Below are 23,848 nucleotides of genomic sequence, written 5' to 3'. Positions count from 1 at the left end.
GAATGCCCCATCCTTGGGTCTCACAAGGACAGGCAGATGGAGGAAGTCAGGGTTCCCAGGGGAAATCTGGTACGCCAACCACTTTGCCTCTCTTCCATTACCATGGCCCCCTTTCTTGCAAAGAATTGAGGCTCTCAGAAGTTAAACCTCTAATTGTATTATTTGAGCAACTTTTCCTGGGGAGATAGAGCACATACACATGCTGCAAACCCTAGACAAGGAACCCGCTACATAGTGAACCTGGGGGATTCTAGCAGGAGCTTTGGTGAGGGGTGACTGGAGCAGAAATGAATCAGAAGCAACTGCGTCACATCTGTGGGTGGGGCCACACTACGGGACTAATGACCTTTCTCCTAGTCACTAAGAGCTAGGGAAAGCAATCTCTCTCCCTGGAGGATGGTGTGCAGGCCTCTCTACTGTAAAACTTGTCTTTGGGATAATTTTGCTTCTGTCACAATGAAAAGCGTAAAATAATCAGCACCTTTTGAAGTTAACTGACTTCTGGAAATGGCTGATATATAAACCTATTCAGGGTGATCAGGATTTCCCAACCAGCCTGGATACTAACAGTTTAGTGGTTCATAGTCTCCCCCTGGTGGCCATGCATCACACTGCGTCCAGTTTTATTCTCTTCTAGATCTCCAGTGTGTGAGATGCTCAGAGTGTACTCTCCTACACTGGTATCCTTCCTTAGAAGTGTGGGCCTGGCCCCCTCTCTTGGGCCTGGAAGATCACTTAACCCTGAAACAACCCTGGCCCTTCCAGCCTGAGCTCTACACAGCTGTTCCCTGGGAGCACAAACTGTGTACTAGACTGTCCGGCCAGATCTTTGGTGGACTCCCCTGGGTGGGACCAAGCATGGCAGGGTGCTGTGGGAAGAGCACCTTCACAATTGCCAATTAGCATCTTTCACGTCAGAGAAGATTTGAGCAAGTTCCCCTGGCCACTTTCCAGGTGTCTCCCTCTGACCCAGTTTTCACACTGCTTCACAGAAGGGGACGACATAAAGAGGCTAGGGCGTCTCATCTAGCGCCCATCTAGTCTCCAGCCAGCTACCCCCTCTGCAGTAGATCAGTCTTCAGTCTTCCTATCATTCATGTGGACATTTTGCCTAAGGGCTGCCTTATAGAAAGTCAGTTTGAGGTTACTGAGGCTGTGACAGATGCAAACTGCACCTCTATCTATATCCACGTATACAGCTTTGCTACTCCTGTCAAGGACAAAGGATCGTGTTGGTGTCCTGTATTTTACAAATAAGAAAACCGAACAGACCGCTTGTCTGAAGTATTCTCTTTTTGTTGTGTGGTTTGCACTCTGATTCTGAGAATATGCATGCAAAAGAGGACATCAGAGTGGTTAAGTCTCTCTTTTCCTAGACCCTTCCATCCTGGTGTGGTCAGCTGGCTCCAGCTCATACAAGGGAGCAGGTGCTGGGCCTTGAGTCCTGATTCTTTAGACCACACCCACCCCTCTGAGTAAGGAAACCTTCCTATCTCCAGCTTCCCCCCTTCACCCTTCTGCTTGTTAGATGCCTCCAGGAGCTGACATTCTCTGGACTGGGGGATCTCAGTGCTGGTCTGGATTTCCAAAGCCTTAGGACATCCAGACCTAGCCAGGATAAGGGGGTTGGACAACTTCCTGATGTGCCCCTTTCTGTAACAAGGGCCTAGGTGAAGCTGGTGGGCACATGCAAGAAAATCAGAGATGAGACCTCCAGCCCCAGCATGTCACAGCCTGCAGGCTATATGCTGCATTCTGTTCTGACCCTGAGCCTGGGAATTCTCTGGCACCACAATGAGATTTGGACACTGGAGTCAAGGCAGCAGGTCCCCTGGGTACCTAGGTGACAATCCCATGAAACACAGTAATACATCTGCTGAGACTCATGTCTTTTGTTGGGCCTCTGGAAATATATGTCTGAAGGTAGAGCATAGAGACCAGGCCCTTCTTTGGATGCTTTTAAGACAGTGATTTTCAACCTGAGTCCTAGCCCCTTTCGGGGTTGAATGACCCTTTCACGGGAGTCACCTAAGAGCACCGGAAAGCTTGAAGATTTATACCATGATTCGTAACAGTAACAAAATTACAGTTATGAAGTAGAAACAAAAATCATTTTATGGTTGGGGGGGTCACACAACATGAGGAGCTGTATTAAAGGGTCACAACATTAGGATGGTAGAAAGCCACTGCTTTAGGGAGCTGAGACCCTTCCCTTGGCCCTTGGCCCTTGGCCCTTTGCCCTCGGTTTCTCATGGGACTGTGGCGGGTACCCAGAGTACAGCCCAAATCTCCTCATGAGAGCAATCCGGGAGGTGGTCATTCCGTCTACACTCACTTTAGCTGGGATAAAACCAAGGAATAGAGACACTGAGTCACTTCGAGGTCACGGGCCAGCCAGACACAGGGGGTACCAATCAAAGTCGCATTGTGGGAGCTAGACTGTCATCGCTCTTTAGAGGATGCGTCTCACTAGGAATTGCCCAGCCCCTGCAGACCTGCCAGGAAGTGTCCACCACAGGAGAGGGAAGCTAGGGAGGCCACAGGGGCCCACCATATTCTTTATGAGTTTTTCCTGGGGGGCGGGTTAGAGTTCCTGGATCACTGGGAGGTGCAAATAGAGAGTGCCTAGGATACTGCTGGGGCGAGAGCTGGAGACGGACGCTAAGGCCCGACAGGGCTTTCTAGAAGTCCAGCTTTTCAGGTCAGAGGTCTGGTGCCTGGGCCCTGGTTTTCTTCCCAGAGAGTGCTCAGGTACCCTGGCCTCACAGAGTCTCCCCGTGTCCTTGCCCTTCTGTCTGGGCACACCCCAGGGATCTGAAGAACCGGTCCTGTTGGGTCGAACTCTCCCATCTGTCTGCTCTCCCTGTGACTTCCCAAAGAGCCAGTCCAGAGGGTTTTCAGTGCCGGGAAAGGGCAGTGTGGGCTGTAGGCTGCTGAAGCAAGGAGAGCTGTCCCCTGGAGACTTGGCCTGGCGCCTCTTCTCTCGAGTCCAGGCTGGCCGGCAGGGTCTGTTGGGACGACTCTGGGTGGTGACATTGTCCAGCACTGAGGTGGGCTGTGCCAGCTGACAGATACACCTGACATAGTCATCCAGGCTGGGAGAGGCTGGGGGTTCCTGCCCAGGTGCCCCATGTGACAGCTCTTCTGAAGTTTCCCGAATTGTTGGCAAATGGGGCACAGGCAGCAGAAGCCGGGACCTCATAGCTGCTAATAAAGCAAAAGCATACTGTTAGCCAGGAGAAAACCAGTGGTGAGCCCGCCATGCCACCCTGATACCCTCCTACAGGGCTCGGGTACCCAGAAAGCAGTAAGAAACCTGCAGACCTGAGACCAAGGCTCACCCCCTGCCCCCACCCCCACTCATCCTTCCAGCTCACACCAAAGTACGCAGCTAACTAAGACTTCATCGTTCGTGTAGTTTAAGAATACCCAGATAATTGGGGCTCAGCGGTAAGAGTACTGACTCTTGCAGAGAACCTGAGTTCAGTTCTTAGCACACACATAATGGCTCAAACCATCTATAAATAAAGTTCCAGGGGATCTGACTGGTATGTGTGTAGTACGCATACATTAGTGTAGGCAAAATATCCATGCATATAAAGTAAAATAAATTAATTAAAAATTTTAAAATGAGGTGACATTGCCGGTCTCCAGGTCATTAAGTGGAGAAAACCGGGGGGGAGGGGGAATTAATATGGGGTCAGAGAACACCCAGGTTCTCTGCCACTTAATGACCTGGAGACCGGCAATGTCACCTCTCTAAACCTCTAATTACTCGTCTGAAAAACAGGGTTATATACAACTCACTGGCAGGGATATTATGGGAAATTCCCGGAGACATAGCTTTGACCTCACAGCTCTCCTGTAAACACAAAGGCCTTGGATAAGCAGCTTATTAACATAGTGGCCAGTGTCAATGGTGCTACTGCTCTCCATCCAGTAGCCAGGCTGTGAAAGCTCAGGATGAGAGATGCTCTCAGAGATGAACTAGCCCCGTGTTTTAAAAGGGTCAAACCAAAGGGTGGCTGCTCTTCTTACCAGCAAGTCAGCAGTCAGGGCGGCAGGAGTCTAGATGGGTAAGGATTGTCTCCTCCAAAGGACGCCCCAGAGGTGGGCAGTCACAGCCGGGTCTCCAGCTCTTGGTCCCTGGGTAGAGGACAGTCAGGACGACGATGGGCTGTGGTTTCTTCCCCTGTGCAGTCTGGCAAACCCAACACCCGCTGCTGCTTTTAAACGGTTCCTCTTTCCTCCGGTCATCGATCACTGTCAGGAAAAGCTCAAAATAGCAACGCTTTGGAAGGTTCTCAAAGGAAGGCACAGAGGGTGGGGCTTGGCCCAGCTGCCAGCCTGGAATCTGTGTATTTGCCTGCAGGAGGTTGGGAAATATTTACACTGTAGGGTGTGGGGCAGCCACCTCGCCTGACTTAGACAGCTTCACTGTGGGTGAAGACCAAAGCCAGCCTAGGGGGTGCTGGGAGAACCTGGGACCGCCATAGGACCCCCACTGGCTTCCACCCCTGTCTGGTATAGCACAGTATTTTCTACTATGGATTACCCCAGGACCTGTGATCCCATGGCACACCAGCCTTGTGCTGTTTTGCTGAGTCCCGGGCCTACATGTATGACCATGATAACACATGAGGCTTGCAGGGTGAGGGACACCCCATTACACAGGCGCCACAGCAGTCCAGCTGTCTGTCTGGCTCTCTCATAACATCTCAGATGGGATGCTTTCAAGGAGAAAATTGCTTGACCAGTGTTGGCCAGACATGTGCCAGTGACTGCTAATGGCATAGCAAATACTGTGGACAGATCACCACGTGTGAAGCCTGTTTCCCAGTGAGAAGGATGATGGAGTCATCAGTGGGCAGGCGCAGTGACTCAGCACTCACGATGGCTGCAAAGAAGAGCACAGAAGGGCTGTTGAGCAGCGGCAGAGTGCGTGGTCCAGGTCAAGTGGGCCAGAAGATACCAAAGCAAGGGCGGGGCATTGTAGGTTTGAATAAGGATCTGTAGTGTGGCTTCTACCAGCTGCCATGCTCGGGCTAATGACAGCAGCTGTGAGAAACCAGGGGATTCCAAGGGTGATACCAACACAGCGGCAGCTGAAGACAAGGTGGGCAACCCTGGGAAGGAACCAGCAGTGAGTTTCTCAGGCCTTGGAGCCTCTGCTCTCCCACCCTCAGAAGCAGGAGGAAGAGGAGTTACAGAGGGAACAGTACTTTCAGGTCTGATACATGAGGGATGGACAGACACTAAGCCTCCTGCAGCATGGAGCACTGCCGGTCTTGTGTCTGTGCATTCCAAGTGTAGCGTTAGTGTCATGGGTAAAGGCATGGGGACACAGGAGGTACTGAACAAAGCTTAAGTCAGGTGACAATTCCCAACTTACGCCTGAATGATTCCATAGGACTCCAGCCTTTTGCCTGACTGTTTAGGCAAACACTGTGAGGCCATCTCAGGGAGCTGTGTGTGGTTTTGATAGCCTTAGACGCTAATCTCTGTGGCCAGTGAGGTGTTTGTAACTAGACATGACTGTTAGCTGACCATGAGATCCACGCTCTGAGTGGAACTGAGGCCATCCTCACGTGAAGAAGTTCTCATGGCATCCCTGTTATCACGGGGGGGCTTTCCAGGACAATGAAGAGAGAGTAGACTTCGTGGGGCAGGGGGTGCTGCATGATTTCACTTAAGTGCAGTGTGGAATCCAAAGTAACTCACATTCATAGAGGCAGAAAGAAGAATGATGGCTATCAAAAGTGGTAGGGAAGAAAGAGAAGCAGGGACCCCAGTTCTTCCGGATGAATGAATCTTAGAGATCCACGGGGCAGCACCGTGCCCACCGAAATCCCCTGCGCTGTACGTTTAAGTAATCATTAAGTATGTGAGTCTCCATACCTCGCTTAGCATGCCCTTCACCACCGTGCCTTAGCATCACTCCGTAGCAGAGAACTAATCTCAGGCTTTGCTTAGCTTTCTGTTCTATGAATTAGGAAGCTTGACTGGACTCTTAATTAGGACCGACGTCATCACCATCATCCATTGTGTTCCCAAACATCTTCAGCGTGCATGTTAGCCATCATGAATTGTGGTTAGCAGGCCTGTCCATGCCACCATCCAAGATGGGGACCGTGTGGCAAATACATATGACAAGAGATTAGTTACGGTTTAAGCGGTAACTGGATGCAGAACATCACTGAATAAATACCCAAAGAGAAGAGAAGAGAAGAGAGGTACGAGGAGAATAGGGGTGCATGTGGGACTCATATTAAATGTTCGTAGCCCAAAACATATATGTAAATAAATAAAATACAGGGTGAGAGCCATGAGAGAGTGAGGCTGGAGTCTCACAGAGGTGTCAGAGGTTTCAGGTAGGTCTCTGACAGTACAGTTGCTCATGGAGTAATCAGACAGGTACATGGAGCCTAGAGAGCCCCATGGAGACAGAGGCAGGAAATACATCAGAGACAAAGAACCAAGGACCGAAGGGGTTTGAGCCATAGTCAGGAGGGTGCCTGTGGGATGGAATACTGTGAATTAGGGTTGGGTAGCAGTCGTTTCATTTGGAGACCTAAGAAATTCAGAACAGGTTGAGAGCTCAGTATGAAGACAGCATGAAATACTCGTGATAAACCATGGGAATGTCTCAGAAGTGTTAAGCAAACCAGCACCCACCATCAGGGGAAAAAAGGCAGTTGGCACTGCCACTGCCTGGATGTGCGGAGAGAAAAACAAGGCAGGGCACACAGACGGTCGGATGTCCAGTAGAGCCTGGTAGCTGTGGGATTCTCTGTCTCAGTGCCCTTTGCGTCAAGGAGCCTAGCCCAGTACAAGTGTCCAGGCCTGCTTCCCCCATCTGTGCTTCCTCCCGGCAGTGTGGACGTGCCTGCCAGACACTTGCAGTGTCCTGGGGGACACCTGACTCAGCAGCTCCGTGCTGGCCTCTGTTCTGCCCTTGGCCGGGCCTGGACTTAGCAGCGGAAGGAACACCTTGTGGGTCCCTGCCCTCGTGCACTGAAGCATGCACCCGCGGCTGGCTCTTCCCTGGGAGGGTTGGGGGGACTGAGCATCGTGTTCCCGAGCAGGTCACAGAGAGGAAGGACAGACATCTTTAGGGAAGCTGCTGTTCTTAAAGAGACTGACCTGTGTTGGTCCCACAGGAAGAGGGGACTCTGATCATCGAAGGACTCCTCAACATTGCCTGGGGACTCAGACGACCCATCCGGCTGCAGATGCAGGATGATCGGGAGCGAGTGCAACTGCCATCTGCCAACTGGGTGCCTGAGAGGCTCAGCTACCTCCAGTGAGTGTCTGGCAGGTAGAGCAGAGCCAGGGGCCTCCATGTTGTTTATTATCATGAGCACCACATGATGCGCCACATTATGTGTGGCGTATCCTCAGCATTGGGTTAGATTCTTCACGGCTGTATGGGGCTTAGGCATGGAGCACAGACCAAACTCCTCTCCTGCTCAGTGGCTACCTCAGTCCTTTCTGGCCTTAGCCACCACAACACACAACCTTACTTAGGGTGCCCTCCCTGTGATAACATGACCTCTGTTCCTCCTCCAGGAAAACAGTTTCATGCTGGTGCTGGGGACAGAACCCAGGGCTAAGTGCTATACCAATGAGCTATGTCCTCAGCTCCCTGGGATCTCCTTGAAAGGAAATTTTAGGGATTCACCCAAATTTATTTTCGCTACTGCTTCACATCAGTGACAGATTCTGTTTGCATACATTTACCAGAATTTAAAATCCGATTGATTTTTACCATCAGGACAAAGGCAGTTAGTCTGAGTTTTGCTTCTTCATGTAACGATTCTTCAGAGGCAAACATTCAGAATTTTGTCCTTGCCAAATATGCAGATAAGATGGGCGTGGTGATGTAAGTATGCCTGAAATTACAACCCTCAGTAAACTGAAGGCCAGAGGGATTCTGAGTTTGAACCCAGGCTAGGCTTCCATACTGAGGCACTGTTTTAAAGCATATATATGAAGGAGATGGAGAGATGGAGCAGGAGGAGGTGGAGAGATGGAGCAGAAGGAGCAGATCATTCGGTGCTCTGACCTTAGTTCAGTTTCCAGCATGCATACAGTGGTTCAGAGCTGCCTATCACTCTATTTCCAGGGACTCTAGCACCCTCTTCTGGCCTCCATGGGCTCCTGCACAATGTGGTGCATATAAACTTACATACCCAAGTACACATGCACACTAGATAGATGATAGATAGATAGATAGATAGATAGATAGATAGATAGATAGATAGATATTTAGATAATGATAGATAGATAGATAGATAGATAGATAGATAGATAGATAGATAGATAGATAGATAGATAGATAGATAGATAATACATGCAGGTGACACAGTAGCTCTTACCCCAGGTGTCCCTGGTCACTGGTACACAACTTTGAGTAACATGTCTTAGAACATAAAGACTCCTTGGAAAGTTTGCTCCCCACCCCAACCCCTGTCAAGGTAGAGGCAGTCCTACTAGCCATCCCTCCCCTAGCCCACGTCCACAGTCTCTCTACTGAATGCTATCTCCTCTCACCACTCCCGCTCCTTCTCTATCCTGACACTGTCTTCTCTGGCTTGCGGTTGGGATCAGTCCTGCCAAGAAGGCTGGAGAATTGATTCCCCAAAGTTAACCTTGCCTGACTCCTTAGACCCACAACACCCCCGAGCTCTTTCGGCACACAGCTGGGCAGGCACTCACCTGGCTGAGCCTGCATCCCAGGAATGCCTGGGCACTGACTTTGCACATGGTCTGTGATTCGTCTCAGAACAGTTACCCGTTCTAAGGGACCGCTCTCAGTCCTTCCAACAGATGCTCTGGGGGAGCTTTCTACTATACTGATAACATTCAGCACACTCAGCCCCTGGGCTCCTCACTTGTGTCCTGCCTGTGAAAGCAGAGGGACTTTTTTCTCTGTCGCAGCCACTGGAGTACTGTGCTTCTCTGTTTTCAGAAAGGAAGCTTCACCCCAGGACAGCAAGGTCCCTGCTGAAGAGCCTAGCGCTCAACCTGCCAACAAGGCAGAGGTTTCCGGAGATAGCTCAGGTAAGCGAAGCCCAGAAGACCCCAGCCTGTTTTGGGTGATGCACACAGTCTCCAAAGAACAGCCATAGGGAATCACAGAAAGAGCTGCATCGGTCTCCTGAGCGAGCCTCAGAAAGCACAGGAGGAAACGGGTTCCACACAGGCTGATAGAAGTGTCGCCTTAGGTCCTTGGCCTGAGTCTTCTGAAGTGGGCTCAGCGGAGGCTGCTGTTCCCTTTTGTCCCAAGCCTCTAAGACCTCATCCTCACATTCAATTCCAAGATCAGGTGTCATTCACCTGGGTTCTTTGTACCCTTCCCTTAGCACCTGGTGAAGGACCTGTCCCTGAGTGAGTGAGTGCGCGGAGGACAGGGATGGAGGGACCACATACCTCAGGGGGAAACACGAGAGGCACTGTGGCACCAACACAGCCGCTGCCCAGCATCCAAACCAGAATCAGCATTACTACAGTGTGCCACAACTACAGGGCTCCAGGGAGCCATAAGGTCCACCAGGCAGTGGACCTGGGAGTGGTCCAGGGAGGCATATGGTCCACTGATGGAGCCATGACCACCCCCCCCAGCTTCTCGTCTGTTTATTTCTGCAGGACCCCTGGAGGGGGAAGAGGAGGAGGTGCCACAGCTTATGCGGACAAAGAGCGATGCCAGCTGCATAATCCAGAGGAGGTCCAAATCCCGGGCACCGAGCGAAGCCCAGAAGATACGACGGCACCGGTTCTCCATCAATGGACACTTTTATAACCACAAGGTGAAGCCCCCATCTGCCCTTTCCTGGGCCCTGAAGCTGAGTGTACAGGAATTATTCCCCAGTACGGAAGAGCAGGCCCCTAACATTCAGCATCCGTCCCATTCCTCCATTAGATAACTTTGAGGTAACTGCTCTTGCCCTATTCAGAAAGCTCAGGAGAGTGTCTGGCTCTTTCCCAATGTCACAGATGTGTAACATTCCCATTAGAGCTTCCACACAGACAACACTACCCCCACCCCACCCCAATTCTCTAAGTTGTATAGACTGGGCGCAAGAAAGCCCTAAGCAGACAATAATGCCAAGTGTATCTTGAGTTGGCCCACTCTTGTGAGGCTCCCTTTCAGGGTCACGGGCACATCATGTACACCGTGGTCGCTTGCTCACACTGGGTAATTAAGCTGGCTTGCGAGGTGTGCCCAGAGGTATGAGTATCTTTTCCCAGAGAACCTGGGGATCTCAGAGTTCCCAGCCTTCTCCTTTTGTACAAGTATTGCATTGTACTCACCTCCTCCTCATTACATCACTCCATTAACAAGTGAGCTATAAAGGGATAAGTTGATTGTTACTATAAATGGAGTGAGTGGCAGTCTGGGTGTGGCCCTGCCTGGAGCTGGAGTGTACTGGGACAGGCCACATCCTGCCATGCTGGGGAATGGAGAGGGAACCTTCTAGCTGAAGCAGTTGCCTTTCTAAAAGGGTGATTCATAGGAAGGAAACATGGACTGCAGAGAGTCTTTAACCAAAACAAAAAAAGCCATTTTGCACCTCCTCTATACACAATGTTCTTAGAAGTTGGGGTACAGATTCCTTAAGACACAAACAACAGTGAACGTTACTAATTCCCAGCACTAACATTTTTGGTGGGGGGTACTTGTTCTAGGTTTTATTCCTGATGACTGTGCACTAGTACTTCACGTTATCATTTCCCTAAACTGTTATGACTAACAGCATGGGTTTTATCCCCAGACCCATCCAATCGTAGGTATCCCCACTGCTTTGTCCTGGCTCCTCGGATCCAGATGTGATCCACTGGGATAAGAAAGCAATCCAACGACCTTTGTCTCTCCATGGTTGGTATATGTCCAAGGCAGGCTTCGCGTAGAACAAACACAGCCTTAGTGACAAGAATGTTCCTCTCCTTGAAGTAGCTGAATGAACCGTCCATGCGTCTTTGGCACGACAGCAGTGGTTCTCAACCTATGGGTCACAACCCCTTGGGGGGAGGTCACATGGCTCTTTCATAGGAGGTCACCATAGGATGACCATCGGAAAGCACATATATTTGCATTACAATTCATAACAGTAGCAAAATTGGTGCAGTGAAGTAGCAACGAAATAATATTATGGCTGGGGGCCATCACAACATGAGAAACTGTATTAAAGGGTCTCAGTGTTAGGAAGGTTGAGAACCTCTGCCCCGAAGTTTTGTTTCCTGTACAGACTGTAGCCTGGAGTGCTTGTGGGTCTCAGCAAGCGTTGGTAGGCTCACTGCCGCAGAGTCAGGTTTGCTGGGAGGCACCAGCTTTAAGTGGGTAGGAAGCGCGTGAGGTTTCAAGCACTGCAGACTCCTCCGTCATGGCACGGTCCTTTCCAAAGGGCTGACCCTAGCCAGGTATTTAACCTCCTGACCGAGGTTTCCTTTCTCAGAAACAGCTGTAGGCAATCCAGAGGGCCATGGTAAGGATTGAGAGGACATGTACAATGCTTCACATATTAAGTGCCTAGTCATTGTGTTTGTAGCAGGCTTCCCCAGCCTCAGACAGTGTCCTGGTTGATTTTTCTACACAAAAGCTCTCTGACTGACAGCCTAGTTGTGTCCCGATGAGCTCATCCTAATTGAAAACATACGTAGACCCAAGTCACAGTGCACCGCGACTCAGCGGCACAGCCCCCTTGAGAGTTCTGGTTGCTTCTCCAGATGGTTATGTGGCTAACCGGGAGCTGTGCACACCGTTGCTGCGCGGCGTGGAGAGTGGCACTGGATTCCATACAATGGTGGCAGGTGGGAAGATCCAGACTTAAAGTTTAAGAGATGGTTTGAGGAATGTGTATATATATATATATATATATATATATATATATATATATATATATATATTTGCACTGTCTTAAAGTCAAAAATCATGAGTCACACCATCTTAAGTTAGGAGCTATCTGTGCTGTGTTAGAGGAAAAAATCAAGATAATTGCAAAAAAAAAAAAAAAAGTAATATGCCTCCCATGCAAAACATTATAAATAAACCAGGCATGGTGAATTATAAATAAACCAGTCATGGTGACCAAGTACGGTGATCCTGTTTTGAGGCAGCCAAAGCTGTGCCAGTGGTTCAAGGCCACGTAGTGAAACCTTATCTAAAAATAAAAGAAGAGAGCTGGGCGTGTTCTTCGTGGTGGTGAAGTACTTGTAGGTACTTAGCACGTACAAGGCCCTGGGTTCAATTTCCAGGACCACAAAAGAGTAAAAATTATCTGCTCGGCATGGTGATACTAAATTGCTATCCTGGCTTCCAGGAGGCCAGGCAAGACGGTCTTGAGTTTCAAACCAGCCTGGTCTGTGTGGTTAGAATTAGTCTCAATAAGTCTACAGGAATGTTTAAATAAGCAATTCTAAAGAGACCCATGCAACTGGAGCACCAGATGTTTGTTGGGGATCTTGGCATCATGTATGCTGAAGAGTGAGAGGAGATGTCCGTGGCCTCATACAGGCCACGGGCAGCCTTAGCACATTTTCTAAAAGGAGGTTCTGACATCAGCAGACATGCCTGGCAGTCTTCTCCAAGGGTTATTTCCGAACCATCAGGTCTCTTTGGGAGTGAGAGATGTAGGAAGACCAAGGTGGGGCTGTATGAACCTGGGCCAGACCACATTTTGTTTTTTGGGGTATTTTAAAGGGTAGCACCAGGGTGAGTGGTGCGAAGAATATGCTAGAAGGTGAGAGGGAGGAGCTAGTTGGCAAATGCCACCGTGTGACTGGAGGCCTCTGCTTGGACAGCACTTGGGGAGGAGGGTAGATCTGGAAGCTTTGAGCCTAAGTCCACAGATGTTTGCTGCTGCTGCTGCTGCTGCTGCTGCTGCTGCTGCTGCTGCTGCTGCTGCTGCTGCTGCTGCTGCTGTCGTCAGTAGGAAGAGTGATGGAGAGTCCTGTGTCCTACCCCAGCGAATTCCTTCCAGGGTCCTGGTTCCCAAGATCCAGAGAGCTGCTGTTGATGGGTGTGCACAGTGTTAGGCACCTTCTTCAGAGTGCTCTGAGGACACATAGCCCCCTGAGTGTCCCCAGGTCTAGGAACAAACATCATGGCCATGGGTGGGTAAGGGACAGGTGCTCTAAGAAGTAATCTCCCGCTGTTTTGGTCTGCTCAGAACGTTTTTTTTTTAGCTATGTCTCCTCTGGGCCTGCCCTAAGCTATCCATCTGCTCTGTACAGACCTCCGTGTTCACTCCTGCCTATGGGTCTGTGACCAACGTCCGGGTTAACAGCACTATGACCACCCAGCAGGTGCTCACCCTGCTGCTAAACAAGTTCCGGGTAAGTGCGACCCCAGGGAGCAGCCTTGCCAAGAGGCTCCTGCTTTGCTGCATGGCGGAAGGACTGGGGGCTGCTGGGATTGGCCCTTGGGGGAAAGCTGATGTGCCGGTGTCCATGGGATTCTTGGCAAGGAAGGGTGTGGGGCTGGTCTGTTCCCTTGTGCTAAAAAATGCTGTGGTCGGATTTCTTGTGGCTGCCTGTGCAGGTAGAAGATGGTCCCAGTGAGTTCGCACTCTACACCGTCCATGAGTCTGGGGGTAAGTGCTAACTTCCGGTGTTCACACGGCAAAGGCTACCTGTTCTTCTTTCCCTCCACCGTCAAACTTGGTTCCGTTCTGAGAACCCCTCTAAAACAGTGTAGGAAGAACCCTCTCCGGACCCTTCCCATGAGTGAACCATTATGTAGCTCAGTTAGGAGAGTAGGACTTGTGTGCCAGGGCTACAACCTGAGCTGCTGTTCTTGTGAACCCTCTGGGTCCCTCTGCAGCCCATGGGCAGCTTCTTGTTGCTAAGCATTTCCTGTGTCCCCAAATCTGTGGCCCCCCTCTGTCTGCTCTGCCCTGATTTTCTCTGTGCCAAGCCTTTATTAAATGATATTTAGGAAGAACAATTATTTTCCCTCTACTCCCACTCACTGGATGGGCCTACAAAGTACATGAGCCAAATGCAGGTCTACAAGAGGAAAACAAGCTGGTTTGCTAATGGGTCATCACACATAACCATGGAAGGTCCCAGAGATGAATCACCCAAAGGAATGCCCAGACTCCTTTTGTCACAGCAAGGAAGTCAACTTTTAGAGAGGTGAGAAGATGGAGGTAGATGGAGGGTGGAGGGGACTTTGAGGCAGGATAGTGACCAAGTATCAGTAGCTACTGGAAGATGAGAGTGGTTTTTAGCGGCATTCACTGTGTGGATTCCTCTGTTGCTGCCTCTGGCTTAACAAGGGTCTAGAGTTGGGGCTGGTGATTAGCTTCTGTCCTGACAGTATCTGACTTCTGACAGTAGATGAGAGGTCTCTACAGATTGATGTCTTGCTGATGGACAATGAGGAAAGCAGCTGTTTCTAGCCTCAATCCTGAGTCCAGGGAGCTGACCTAGGGTGGCCAGTTCTGCTGCCCTTCTGTGGAATCATGTATCTCGCAAGATGCAGACCCACAGAGGTCTGAGAAAGATTCTCTGACTACCTCCCTTTTATCATACATGCATACATACATACATACATACATACATACATACATACATACATACATACACACACGTACATACAGGGGTAGGTGGGCAATCCTAACATCCCCATGAGTTTTGTAAAATTCTATTTCAGAGCAGACAAAATTAAAAGATTGCGAGTATCCGCTGATATCCAGAATCCTGCATGGGCCCTGTGAAAAAATTGTCAAGATCTTCTTGATGGAAGCTGACTTGAGCGAGGAGGTGCCCCATGATGTGAGTGGGGTTGGAGCCGAAAGCCTGCCCTGTTCCACAGGGAGGGACTGGGAGGCAAGACTTGAAAGAAGGGGATCTTGGCCCCAGTCCTCCCAGGCAATCCTAGATATCCTAGATCCTGTCAGCTTAGGGGACAGAAGAACTGGGGTCCTCAGAGAGAGGACCTCATAAGTAAAATCTTTCCTGATGCTTTTGTTATCACACTAAAGACTCACAGAGGGGCCCTTAACTTGGGCCAACTCAAGGGCATCAGGTGTTAAATCTCAATGATAAAACTATACACATATGTGCAGCCCCTAAACAAAAAGTCCTGTAGAATATGTGTCTCCAAGCTTGTGGCTGACTCCCTCAGCTTCCCAGGGCTGGAACAGCTTCGTTTCGTTGTTGAGCACAATGGTATTCCCACTCCCCGCCCATGCCAAGAGCACTCGGGTGTGACAGTGACACAGACTTGAATGCTTTTCCCAATATTCAGCTCAGCGGCATTTCCTCCTATGGATGAAGGTTGCCTTTGAGATAAGAGCAGTCCCCACTCTCCCAGCACACAGAACTGAGCAATGCCAGCAGCAGGGTTGGGAAGAGAGGCAGCTCCTGTGTCCTGTAGGTACAGGACTTTGGCTTTGACCACTAGGGAAAACACATCTCAAGTCCTCATCTAACGCACATGTTAATGGTCTTCGATTTTCTAGGTTGCCCAGTACATTAAGTTTGAAATGCCGGTGCTGGACAGTTTTGTTGAAAAATTAAAAGAAGAGGAAGAAAGAGAAATAATCAAACTGACCATGAAGTAAGCATTACCCCTTGGCCGGACACGGTTTTGGCCACTAGAGGACATCTACAGGGCATACCTCTGTCCAAGTAGGCAGGCTTCTCCCTTCTGAAGACACCAAGTGTAGAGAGAAGACCTTGGTCCCCAGTAGTGCTCTCCTATCCCACTGATCAGTACCAATAGCAAGCTGGGGTGTTAGCCTTCTGAATTAGAGCATATACCCATCCAGGCCAGGCCTCTTCTCTGAGGGACTTGGAGCATAAGACAAAGGGCAGGAGCCTGGTGAGCCCTGGGTTGGCTTTCTAGTTCTGCTAATGACCAAGCTCCGATAAATAAGTCACAGAGTCTGCTGGATAGAACCTCAGCCCAGTCCAAGGCTTTCCTACAGGCAGGAAGTTGGAGCCCACTGGGAAGCAGTGATTGTTAACATTCAAACTTTGGCTGCTGTTTGGGGGAGCAAAGGCCACCAAGCATCAGGACAGGCTGTGTGACAATAATGATGCTTTGGGTCCCAGTGATCTGTTTGTGCTTCAGAGATGTGTGGCATGGGGCAGGATGTGTGAGGAACATTCAGGAGGGCTGGGCTGGGGAAGTCAAGATGCTCTCTCCACTCTGAGAGCCTGGGAGCCGGGACTGGTTTGGATTTTGGCTTCACACTAATGATCCCTAGAAAGCCATATCCACCCACAGGCTTCCTTCTGTGCAACTGGACCTCAGATTCAACGGAGACTCTAGAGTGTCCTGCCCATCAGTGATGTCACTATAGGGTTTTAAAGTCAGTGAGACCTGGGAATCAGTGGATTCAGTTTGGGAAGAACAATCCAAAACCCAGGCTATTTGCAGCTCAGGTTACTTGCATGGCCGATGCAGGCATTGTCTTCTTGGAAACTGATCTATAGCCCTGATCTGCATCCCAGGACATCCCTGTCCCTACTAGAGAGTCTGGAGTAGAATTGCCAACACTTTTCTTTGAAGTTCTGCACAGCCCCCTGCCCTGTTGAGCCTCCTTGCTGACGGACAGAAGTGACTGCTAACCAGACCAGCTAGGAGCAGTGGTCTCCCTGCTCCCCCACTCTCTGCTCTCACCTCCCTGACTCTCTAGTCTCAGGGAAACCCCTTGGCTTTGTCTCTCTCCAGGTTCCAAGCCCTGCGTCTAACAATGCTGCAGCGTCTGGAACAGCTAGTGGAGGCCAAGTAGCTAGCCAGAGCTTGCCTTTTGTGATGCCTGCAGGAGCAAGTGTGCATGGAGTCCCAGGGACCCAGCTCTAACTGATCACTGACTGATGGCTGCTGCCCAGTACCTATGCTCATCCCACCTCTCCACGGACGACATAGCATCCTGCATCTCTAGTCTTGGTACCACAGTAAGCATGCACAGGCACACCCGGGAACTTGCTGGCTAGGATCTATGCGCAAAGCTGGCCTACGTGGTAATAAAGAGCCTCGGAACTATGGTACCAGCCACATTGTATGGTTGAATAGTATTGCCAGCCTTGTCCCTGTCTATCTCCAGTTTGAGAGAGCAGTATAGCACCCAGCCCCTGGAGAATGGGCTTCATCTGCTTGCCCAGTGCCTGTCCCTGAGCCTCTGCATGGCCACAAGTCCCTGCCCTTATCACCCATGTGAACCAGGAACTCCCTGTCTTCCCTTGCTTCTTATTGCCACTCAGGAACCATACTGGACCAGGAGCGGCCAACAGCTGTGAGATATGGCCTGCTTCTAACTATTGCTTCACCATTATGTCCTGGCCTCCGAGCCTTGTTTCTAGCCAACATTCCTGGCCTAGAGGTTAGATCAGGACTGGGACCACCAAGATGTCATCAGCTCTTGGCACAAATCACCCTTAACTTGTGAGTGTGATCCAAAGAAATCCTTGAAAGGAATTGTCCTCAAGAAATATGTCCATTGAATTATGTTTCGGAAGTTGATTCATGTAGCATTGGAACAGCTGAGAGTGGATCCAGAAGGCTCAGTCCCCTTCACTCCATCTTGTGGATGTTTATATGTCTCTTGCTTTCCTTGGGACAGAGCTTCTTTCTCTCTAGTGGATAGGGACAACTCTCAATACATCCTATCAAAGCTCGGCAAAACATGGGAAAATGTCTATCTGGGGACAAAAGGCTTCTAATCCCTTGAATACCGACACAGAACAACTTGTTTGCTGACTGATAGAAACCTCTGGAATGAATGAGAAAACTATGCAGTGGTTTACATCAGTTTGGGGAACGATTGTCTAACAGAGCAAACCAAAGGCCAGCTTCTGCCCCTGACGTCTGTGGGCAGTGGGTTTAAAGAGAAGTCTGATGAAGGCCTTCGAAGACAGAGTTCCATCTTCAATGCAGTGCATGTGGAAGCCACTCATGGAGCCCTGAAGAGCAGAGCGTGAGAACAGTTGTGCAGGGGGAAGCCACGAGGCAGGGTAGATGTCACCTCTAGATTTTCCAGACCCAGCTCTGTTTCACAGAGATGCTCAGCTGCCAAGGGAGGTCTCTTGCCTCCTCTCCTCTTTGGCACTGTACTTTCCTCCGTGCTTGATCAAGGCCTGTTGTGCTGAACAGAAACTGCAGGACCAACCTTTTCTGTGCTTCTTCTTCTTGCGTTTATTGCCTTGATCCACTTCTCTACTCCCCGAAGCTGTTGTACTACACTCTTAAGTTCTGCAGTTGGCAAAGGAACCACCCACCTGTTGGAACCTGTCCACATTGACAGGACTCCTTCGCTTCGTGCCCGGTCTGAGAAATTGTGTGAGGTTTGAGGCAAGGCTGCCCTGCTTTAGAACACAAGAAAGGACTCACTGGTGGTGGTCTGTGAGTGGCCTGAACAATAACGTCATCCTAAATTGCAGAATTTTAGCATCAGAAGTGCAAAGGAATCTTCTAGCCAGAGACTCTGGAATTGAAAACCTGAACTGGATCTTCAGCCTCAAGACATCTGCCTGTCCATTGCTCAGAAGTAATTAACTGACTTGATTGTTTTATGCCAGGCCAGTACTAGACCCTGGAGGAACAAAGATGGAGCCTTGGTAATTCCTCTTCTGGAGAAGACTTGGAGACAGTTAAGCACCTGATATTGGGCAGACAGCTAAGAGTGAATGGTACTGTAAGCCAAGAGACACCTTCTGTCCCTGACACAGGAACTCAGTGCTGGGGGAACCACTGACACAGGAAACCCTGGACGTGGCCACCAACTTGGTGGTGTTTCACAGTTGTCCAAATATTACTTAAGGCATTTTAAAATAAGTTTTACTTTCAAAATATTATCAAAACTAATTTCTGAATGACATCGTTTGGAAAAACTCTAGCAAGTTTCACAGAGCAGTGCTCTCTGCCATGTTCCTCTGAAGTGTTCACAAATGTTAGACTGACCTGCCACATCTGCCACATCTGCTCTTTGAGGACAACTGGAGAACCAGCCTTTGCAGGGCATAACAACCCTGTAGCTTGAGACTGTGGAGCCCGTGGCTTCACAGTGTGCTAGGGCTATCACCTGCAGTGGCGGTCATAGCTTTCTGGTGTGTTCTCCACTTCTCAGATGATAAAGATATCTACAGATAAAGTGAAGATCCGGCTTAGAAAGGACTGGCTTCTGCAATACATCTGTCCTCAGAGCCTCGAATAGTAAACAGCACAGGTCGAAATCAGTGTGATTTCAAGATTGCAAAAGTCCCAAGCTCAGAATAAACAGGATTGTTTGTCCAGAGCAAATGACAAAAAAAAAAAAAAAAAACAGATCGGAAACAAGAGTAGGGGAAAGACTTGTTTTTCTAAAGCAATAACCTTTAGACTTTCTCAGTGACAAAACAAAGCCTTTCACCCAGAATACATCTGACTCCCTGGTCACAGGGCAAGGAGAGAGGGCTTATGTACTCTACTCAGGTGATTTGGTAGGAACTGGAATTATGCCAGCTGTGCTGTGTGAACACAGCTGCAGAGAGGCCATGGAATGTCCTTATCAGGGGTACTCTGGCTACCAGGTCCTCAGGCCCTCTGACCCTCATCAGTGGCAAGCAGGAAGTCTGGTAGGTCACAGCCAGGCAGTAGCACGTTTCAAAACAACCAGATGCATGGACTATATTTAGGCCCCAAGAACTGCACTTGGGTATTAGCCAGCTGTTGACGTGCTGGGAGCCTCAGAGAGCCTGAGGTGGGGCTCTGTGCCTGCCAGCAGGGTTGTAACAATGGTTTGCTGCTAGTCTAAGAGCTTGGGAATTCCCAGGGTTTCCTTTTTCATCCACAATGCCTCAGGCTTATCTAACGACTCATTGTCCAGGCTCCTGGGCTGCAGGACCCATTTTGAGAGAAACAGTATGTTTGATCCTATACTCAAGCCATTCCCGTGACCGTCCTGCTGTCCCTGGACTGTGGGTCAGTTCTACCAATGACAGCATCACTCCTCACTGATACAGGGCTTATTCATGTACATGTATGGACACCTGCATGTGTAGCAAAACACGTATGTGAAGAATAGGGTCTAAGGAACAAAACCACAGAAAAGTGAAATTACTTTGCTAGGCTGTTTCTTGGCTGTTGTTGTTGTTGTTGTTGTTCTAGATTTCTTGTTCTCGAATGTTCTTTAAATATTCAACCCACTCTGGGTAAGTGGCCCCTGTGGTGCAGATCTCCAGAGAAGCTACAGCCACCAAACTAAGACTCCCCAGAAAGAAAATCTGCCAGGTGCCCAGGCTGTGGCCTCTCCTCTTACCGTTTGTCTCCTTATCCCTTTGTCTGAGGACTACATGTGACTGTTCTTCATAAATTAATTTACTTAAAAGTGACGTGGTTCCAAAACTTGACTCTGTTAAGTGTGTACATGTGGGTGTTTTGCAACATCTGGTCCTCGTGTGTGAGAACCGACTGCCCAAGCAGAAGGTGCTGTGAATCGAAAGTGAGGACTGCAGTTAACCAGTATATACCACATCTCTCTCCAAAGCCGTTGTCATGTCCAGTATCAGTTAAGAAACATACTGTGTGTTGGTAACCAGCACAGAGTGTTTGGGTATCCTCACAGCTTTGTCTTACAGGGCTGGTGATGTGGGCCAAGGTCAGCTGGTAGGCAATATGGCGCTTATAGTGAGTATGCCTTTCATCACGTCAAACTGGATTCTATACTGGGAAAGTTACTTGCCTCACTTTCCCCATCAGTCAAATGGGGGTAACCGTGGTTCCTAGCTCTCAAGGTTGTTGAGAGTCATAGCTTTATTGCAGTAACAAGGTCAGAAATCTCAGCGTCACAGGAGACTTTACGTCTCTCAGAAACTGTGGGACTATAGAGTACCCGTGGTGTGTTCATGTGGCTGAGTTCCACGTGTGTTCTGATCCTGGGTCCCCAGACTCCTTGGGATAGGCTATTGAAGCAGAGGAAAAGAGCAGAGGGACGGTGGGAGCGTGTGTCTCGGGGCTGCTTCTGGGCCACTGTGTTGCCTCCGACCACTCTTGGCCAGTGTGAGTCCCCTAGTAAAGCCCTCATCTGGAGCTGCACACTCGAGGGTGGTGGCGCTCAACCTTCCTAATGCTCCAATCCTTTGATACACTTCCTCATGGTGTGAAGACCTCCCGACCATGATAATTACTTTTGATGCTGCTTCGTAACTGTAATTCTGCTACTGTTATGTATGAATCACATTGTAAATATCTGATATTTCCAGTGGTCTTCATTGGCCCCTGAAAGGGATCATTGGACCCCAAAGGGGTTGTGACAACCCACAGGTTGAGAACTACTGGAGGCTCTGGGAATTGTCCCCCCCTCCCCCAATAAGGAAGAGAACAAAAAAATCAAGGAAGATGTCCCACACAGCCACTATGGTCATGGTAGTGTTAAAGACCTTAAAGGTTCCTCAGACAGTAGCTGGCTGAAATGTAACAATAGGATGTGTTATGCTAACACATGACCCAGAGCATGGGTCTCTGACTACTCAGGCCACTTTTCCTTGTCACTTTGATGCCGTGTCCTTTCCTGGCTCAGGCCTCTCCCTGGGCTTTCCTCCAAGTCTTTCCACTCACAGTGCCTTTGCTCCTTTCTCTCCTCACATGTGTCTCCTTCCAAAATGCCACCACTCTCTGCCTGCCTGCCTATTCTCAATCCCTTTGGGCCTTTTGTAGCTGGTGTAGCTGGTTTTCTATATAGGAAAGAAGGCTGCTCTCTCTACCTTTAAGTGAGGCAACAAAGACTTATGACTCATGACTAGTAGTCCCAGTGCATTTTGGCTCTTGCATTTTTTTTCCTAGTCCACCAATGCCCACCACTGTTGTTCACCACTGGCACCAACCACATATGACAACAGTTTAGTAATAAAATTATCAATAAATTATGCTTATCATGTGTTACGCAAAGCTTCTGTCCTTTTTAGTCTATCGTTGTGATAAAACACAAACCACAAGCAATTTAGGGGAACAATGATTTATTTCAGCCATCAGGTCCATCATTGAGGGAAAGGTAGGGCAGGAACTTGAAGCAGAAATCACGGAGTGCTGTTTGCTGGCTTTCTCACTGACCTCTTCTTAGCTAGCTTTCTTATGTAGTTCAAGACTATTACCCAAGGAATGGTGCTACTTACAGTAGTCTGGGTCCTCCTGTATCACCTAACAGTCAAGAGACTTCTCCATAGACAAGCCCATCTCAGATGACTGTAAGCCATGTCGACTTGACAATGAGAGCTAATGAGGTGGGCTGGAGAGGTGGGTCAGGGGTCAAGAACAGTGACTGCTCTTCCAGAGGGCCTGAGTTCAACCACATGGTGGCTCACAACCATCTGTAATGGGATCTGATACCATGTTCTGGTATGTCTGAAGACAGCTACAGTGTACTCATATAAATAAAATAAATAAATCTTTTTTTTTAAAAAAAAAAAGCTAATGAGAACAACGCTGTGCATTATTTCATTCCAGCTTTGATAAAGTTCGCATAGTGTCTGACTTATTGAGTTGATGTCCATGATGCAGACATCATTAAGCTCAGGGCTCTGTCATCTGTAGAAACAGCTCCCTCTGCTGGCCAGAACTCTCTAGCCAGAGATAGGAACTCCTGAAGCAACTGTCTGGCCTTCATTTACATATCTGCCAAGGCAGATACAGTGAGCCCTGCTTTGTGGGACTGTAGCTAGATGAGAATGAGGAAATTATTGAAGTACACAAAGAAGCATCTTACCAGTTCGTTGATGCAACAAGTGTGTACTGAGAATCTGCTGCCTGCTGAGCATGGTTCTTAGCCCTGCAAATACAACCAAGAACCCCACAAACCGTGTCAGACTTCATGTGCCAAAATCAGGTCATTGGCTTTTGTTTTGAGATGGGAAGACTTTGGGAGGCTTTGGCACATGAAAGTCATGATCTAACTTGGTTTTCAGAGGGTCACACTGAGCTCCGAAAGGACGTTTGTCAGGAAGCAAATGCGGTCACAGGGGCGGGGGGTGGGGGTGGACGATGACACTGACATTTGAGGCTCTGTGGAGATTGCAGGAAAGGGGGTTGGTTCTGAACACACACTGTGAAGATAGGCCCAGAACAATCTGTGACAGTGAGGGACGAGGAGCTGGAGAGATCCCTGCTAGGCAGGCAGTTAGGGAAAGGGGTCGCAGATAAGTAATAAAGCTGGCAGACTCCCAGCTTTTCTCACCTTTCTGACCTGAGACAGAGGCCAGGTAGAACTTTCTTCTGCCTGCAGGAACCTCCCTCTGGCTGACCAGTCCAGGGTGCTTAGATATGTTCAAGGCCAATCCTGAGCATGTTTACCTAGAGCTGTGGGTCTGTCAGCTCCCTGTTCTCTGTCTAAACGGTCCCAGAGTTTCTATTACTGGAATGAAACACCAAAAGCAACTTGGGGAGGAAAGGGTTTATTTCATCTTTCACTTCCAATACACTGAACACATTCATTTTCCTCTGATAGGAGTGGCTGATGCAAAGTCGCAGCTCTCACCTCAAAGTCATAAGAGTTTTATTCTGGAGCCAAACACAAGTGACCATGGCCCAGGGAACACAGATTTAGATTACCCAAACTCCTTTCAACCAGCAACTAGATTCATGAAGGTTTGACAGTAACAGAACAAAGAAATCCACAAATCAAGAGACTTTTAAATTCATTTGTAGAAACATCAGAGAGGTGGGTTAGAGCCCTGTTTAGACACCTCAGCTATAGATGCCACCTAATATAGTATTCTTGGCCTTTTGATTGGAGAATGGGATTTTGTGTTTTATCTGTCAGGATGTTACATGTCCTTCCATAGAAGTGTACAAGGAGCCGGGAGTGGTGGTGCATGCCTTTAATCCCAGCACTCGGGAGGCAGAGGCAGGTGGATTTCTGAGTTC

General features: G+C 49.2%; 2 protein-coding genes across 3 annotated transcripts in view; one reads left to right on the top strand and one right to left on the bottom strand.

Annotated features, from left to right (window-relative positions):
- The window catches only part of Rassf4 (Ras association domain family member 4), a 39,723-nt gene extending 17,471 nt beyond the window's left edge, over nucleotides 1-22,252 (top strand). The window contains exons 4-11 of the mRNA XM_021190131.2: nucleotides 7,161-7,303; nucleotides 8,972-9,063; nucleotides 9,649-9,809; nucleotides 13,234-13,335; nucleotides 13,541-13,592; nucleotides 14,657-14,778; nucleotides 15,468-15,565; nucleotides 16,685-22,252. Of these exons, the coding sequence (XP_021045790.1) occupies nucleotides 7,161-7,303; nucleotides 8,972-9,063; nucleotides 9,649-9,809; nucleotides 13,234-13,335; nucleotides 13,541-13,592; nucleotides 14,657-14,778; nucleotides 15,468-15,565; nucleotides 16,685-16,745 (831 nt within the window). The 3' untranslated portion in view covers nucleotides 16,746-22,252. The remainder of the gene's footprint in view (nucleotides 1-7,160; nucleotides 7,304-8,971; nucleotides 9,064-9,648; nucleotides 9,810-13,233; nucleotides 13,336-13,540; nucleotides 13,593-14,656; nucleotides 14,779-15,467; nucleotides 15,566-16,684) is intronic.
- On the bottom strand, nucleotides 938-4,227 carry Depp1 (DEPP1 autophagy regulator). Of its 2 annotated transcripts, none has more exons than XM_021190133.2 (2): nucleotides 4,039-4,227; nucleotides 938-3,207 (listed from the first exon to the last, which is right to left on the bottom strand). In XM_021190133.2, exon 2 carries the CDS (start codon nucleotides 3,200-3,202, stop codon nucleotides 2,585-2,587), a length of 618 nt encoding a protein of 205 aa, XP_021045792.1. In that variant the 5' UTR covers nucleotides 3,203-3,207; nucleotides 4,039-4,227; the 3' UTR covers nucleotides 938-2,584. The 2 variants fall into 2 exon arrangements, with proteins under 2 accessions (XP_021045792.1, XP_021045793.1); XM_021190134.2 differs by having other exon boundaries at nucleotides 2,093-3,204.
- Nucleotides 22,253-23,848: the final 1,596 nt, after the last annotated feature.

This window comes from Mus pahari, chromosome 2 (genome assembly GCF_900095145.1).
Source record: "Mus pahari chromosome 2, PAHARI_EIJ_v1.1, whole genome shotgun sequence".
Classification (NCBI taxonomy): Eukaryota; Metazoa; Chordata; class Mammalia; order Rodentia; family Muridae; genus Mus; species Mus pahari.
Note: the sequence above shows the minus strand (reverse complement) of the source record. Positions and strands in the feature narration are given on the sequence as shown.

What these genes read in the sequence shown, in the direction of transcription:
- Depp1 (XM_021190133.2), bottom strand. Translation starts at nt 3,202, where the DNA reads ATGAGGTCCCGGCTTCTGCTGCCTGTGCCCCATTTGCCAACAATTCGG.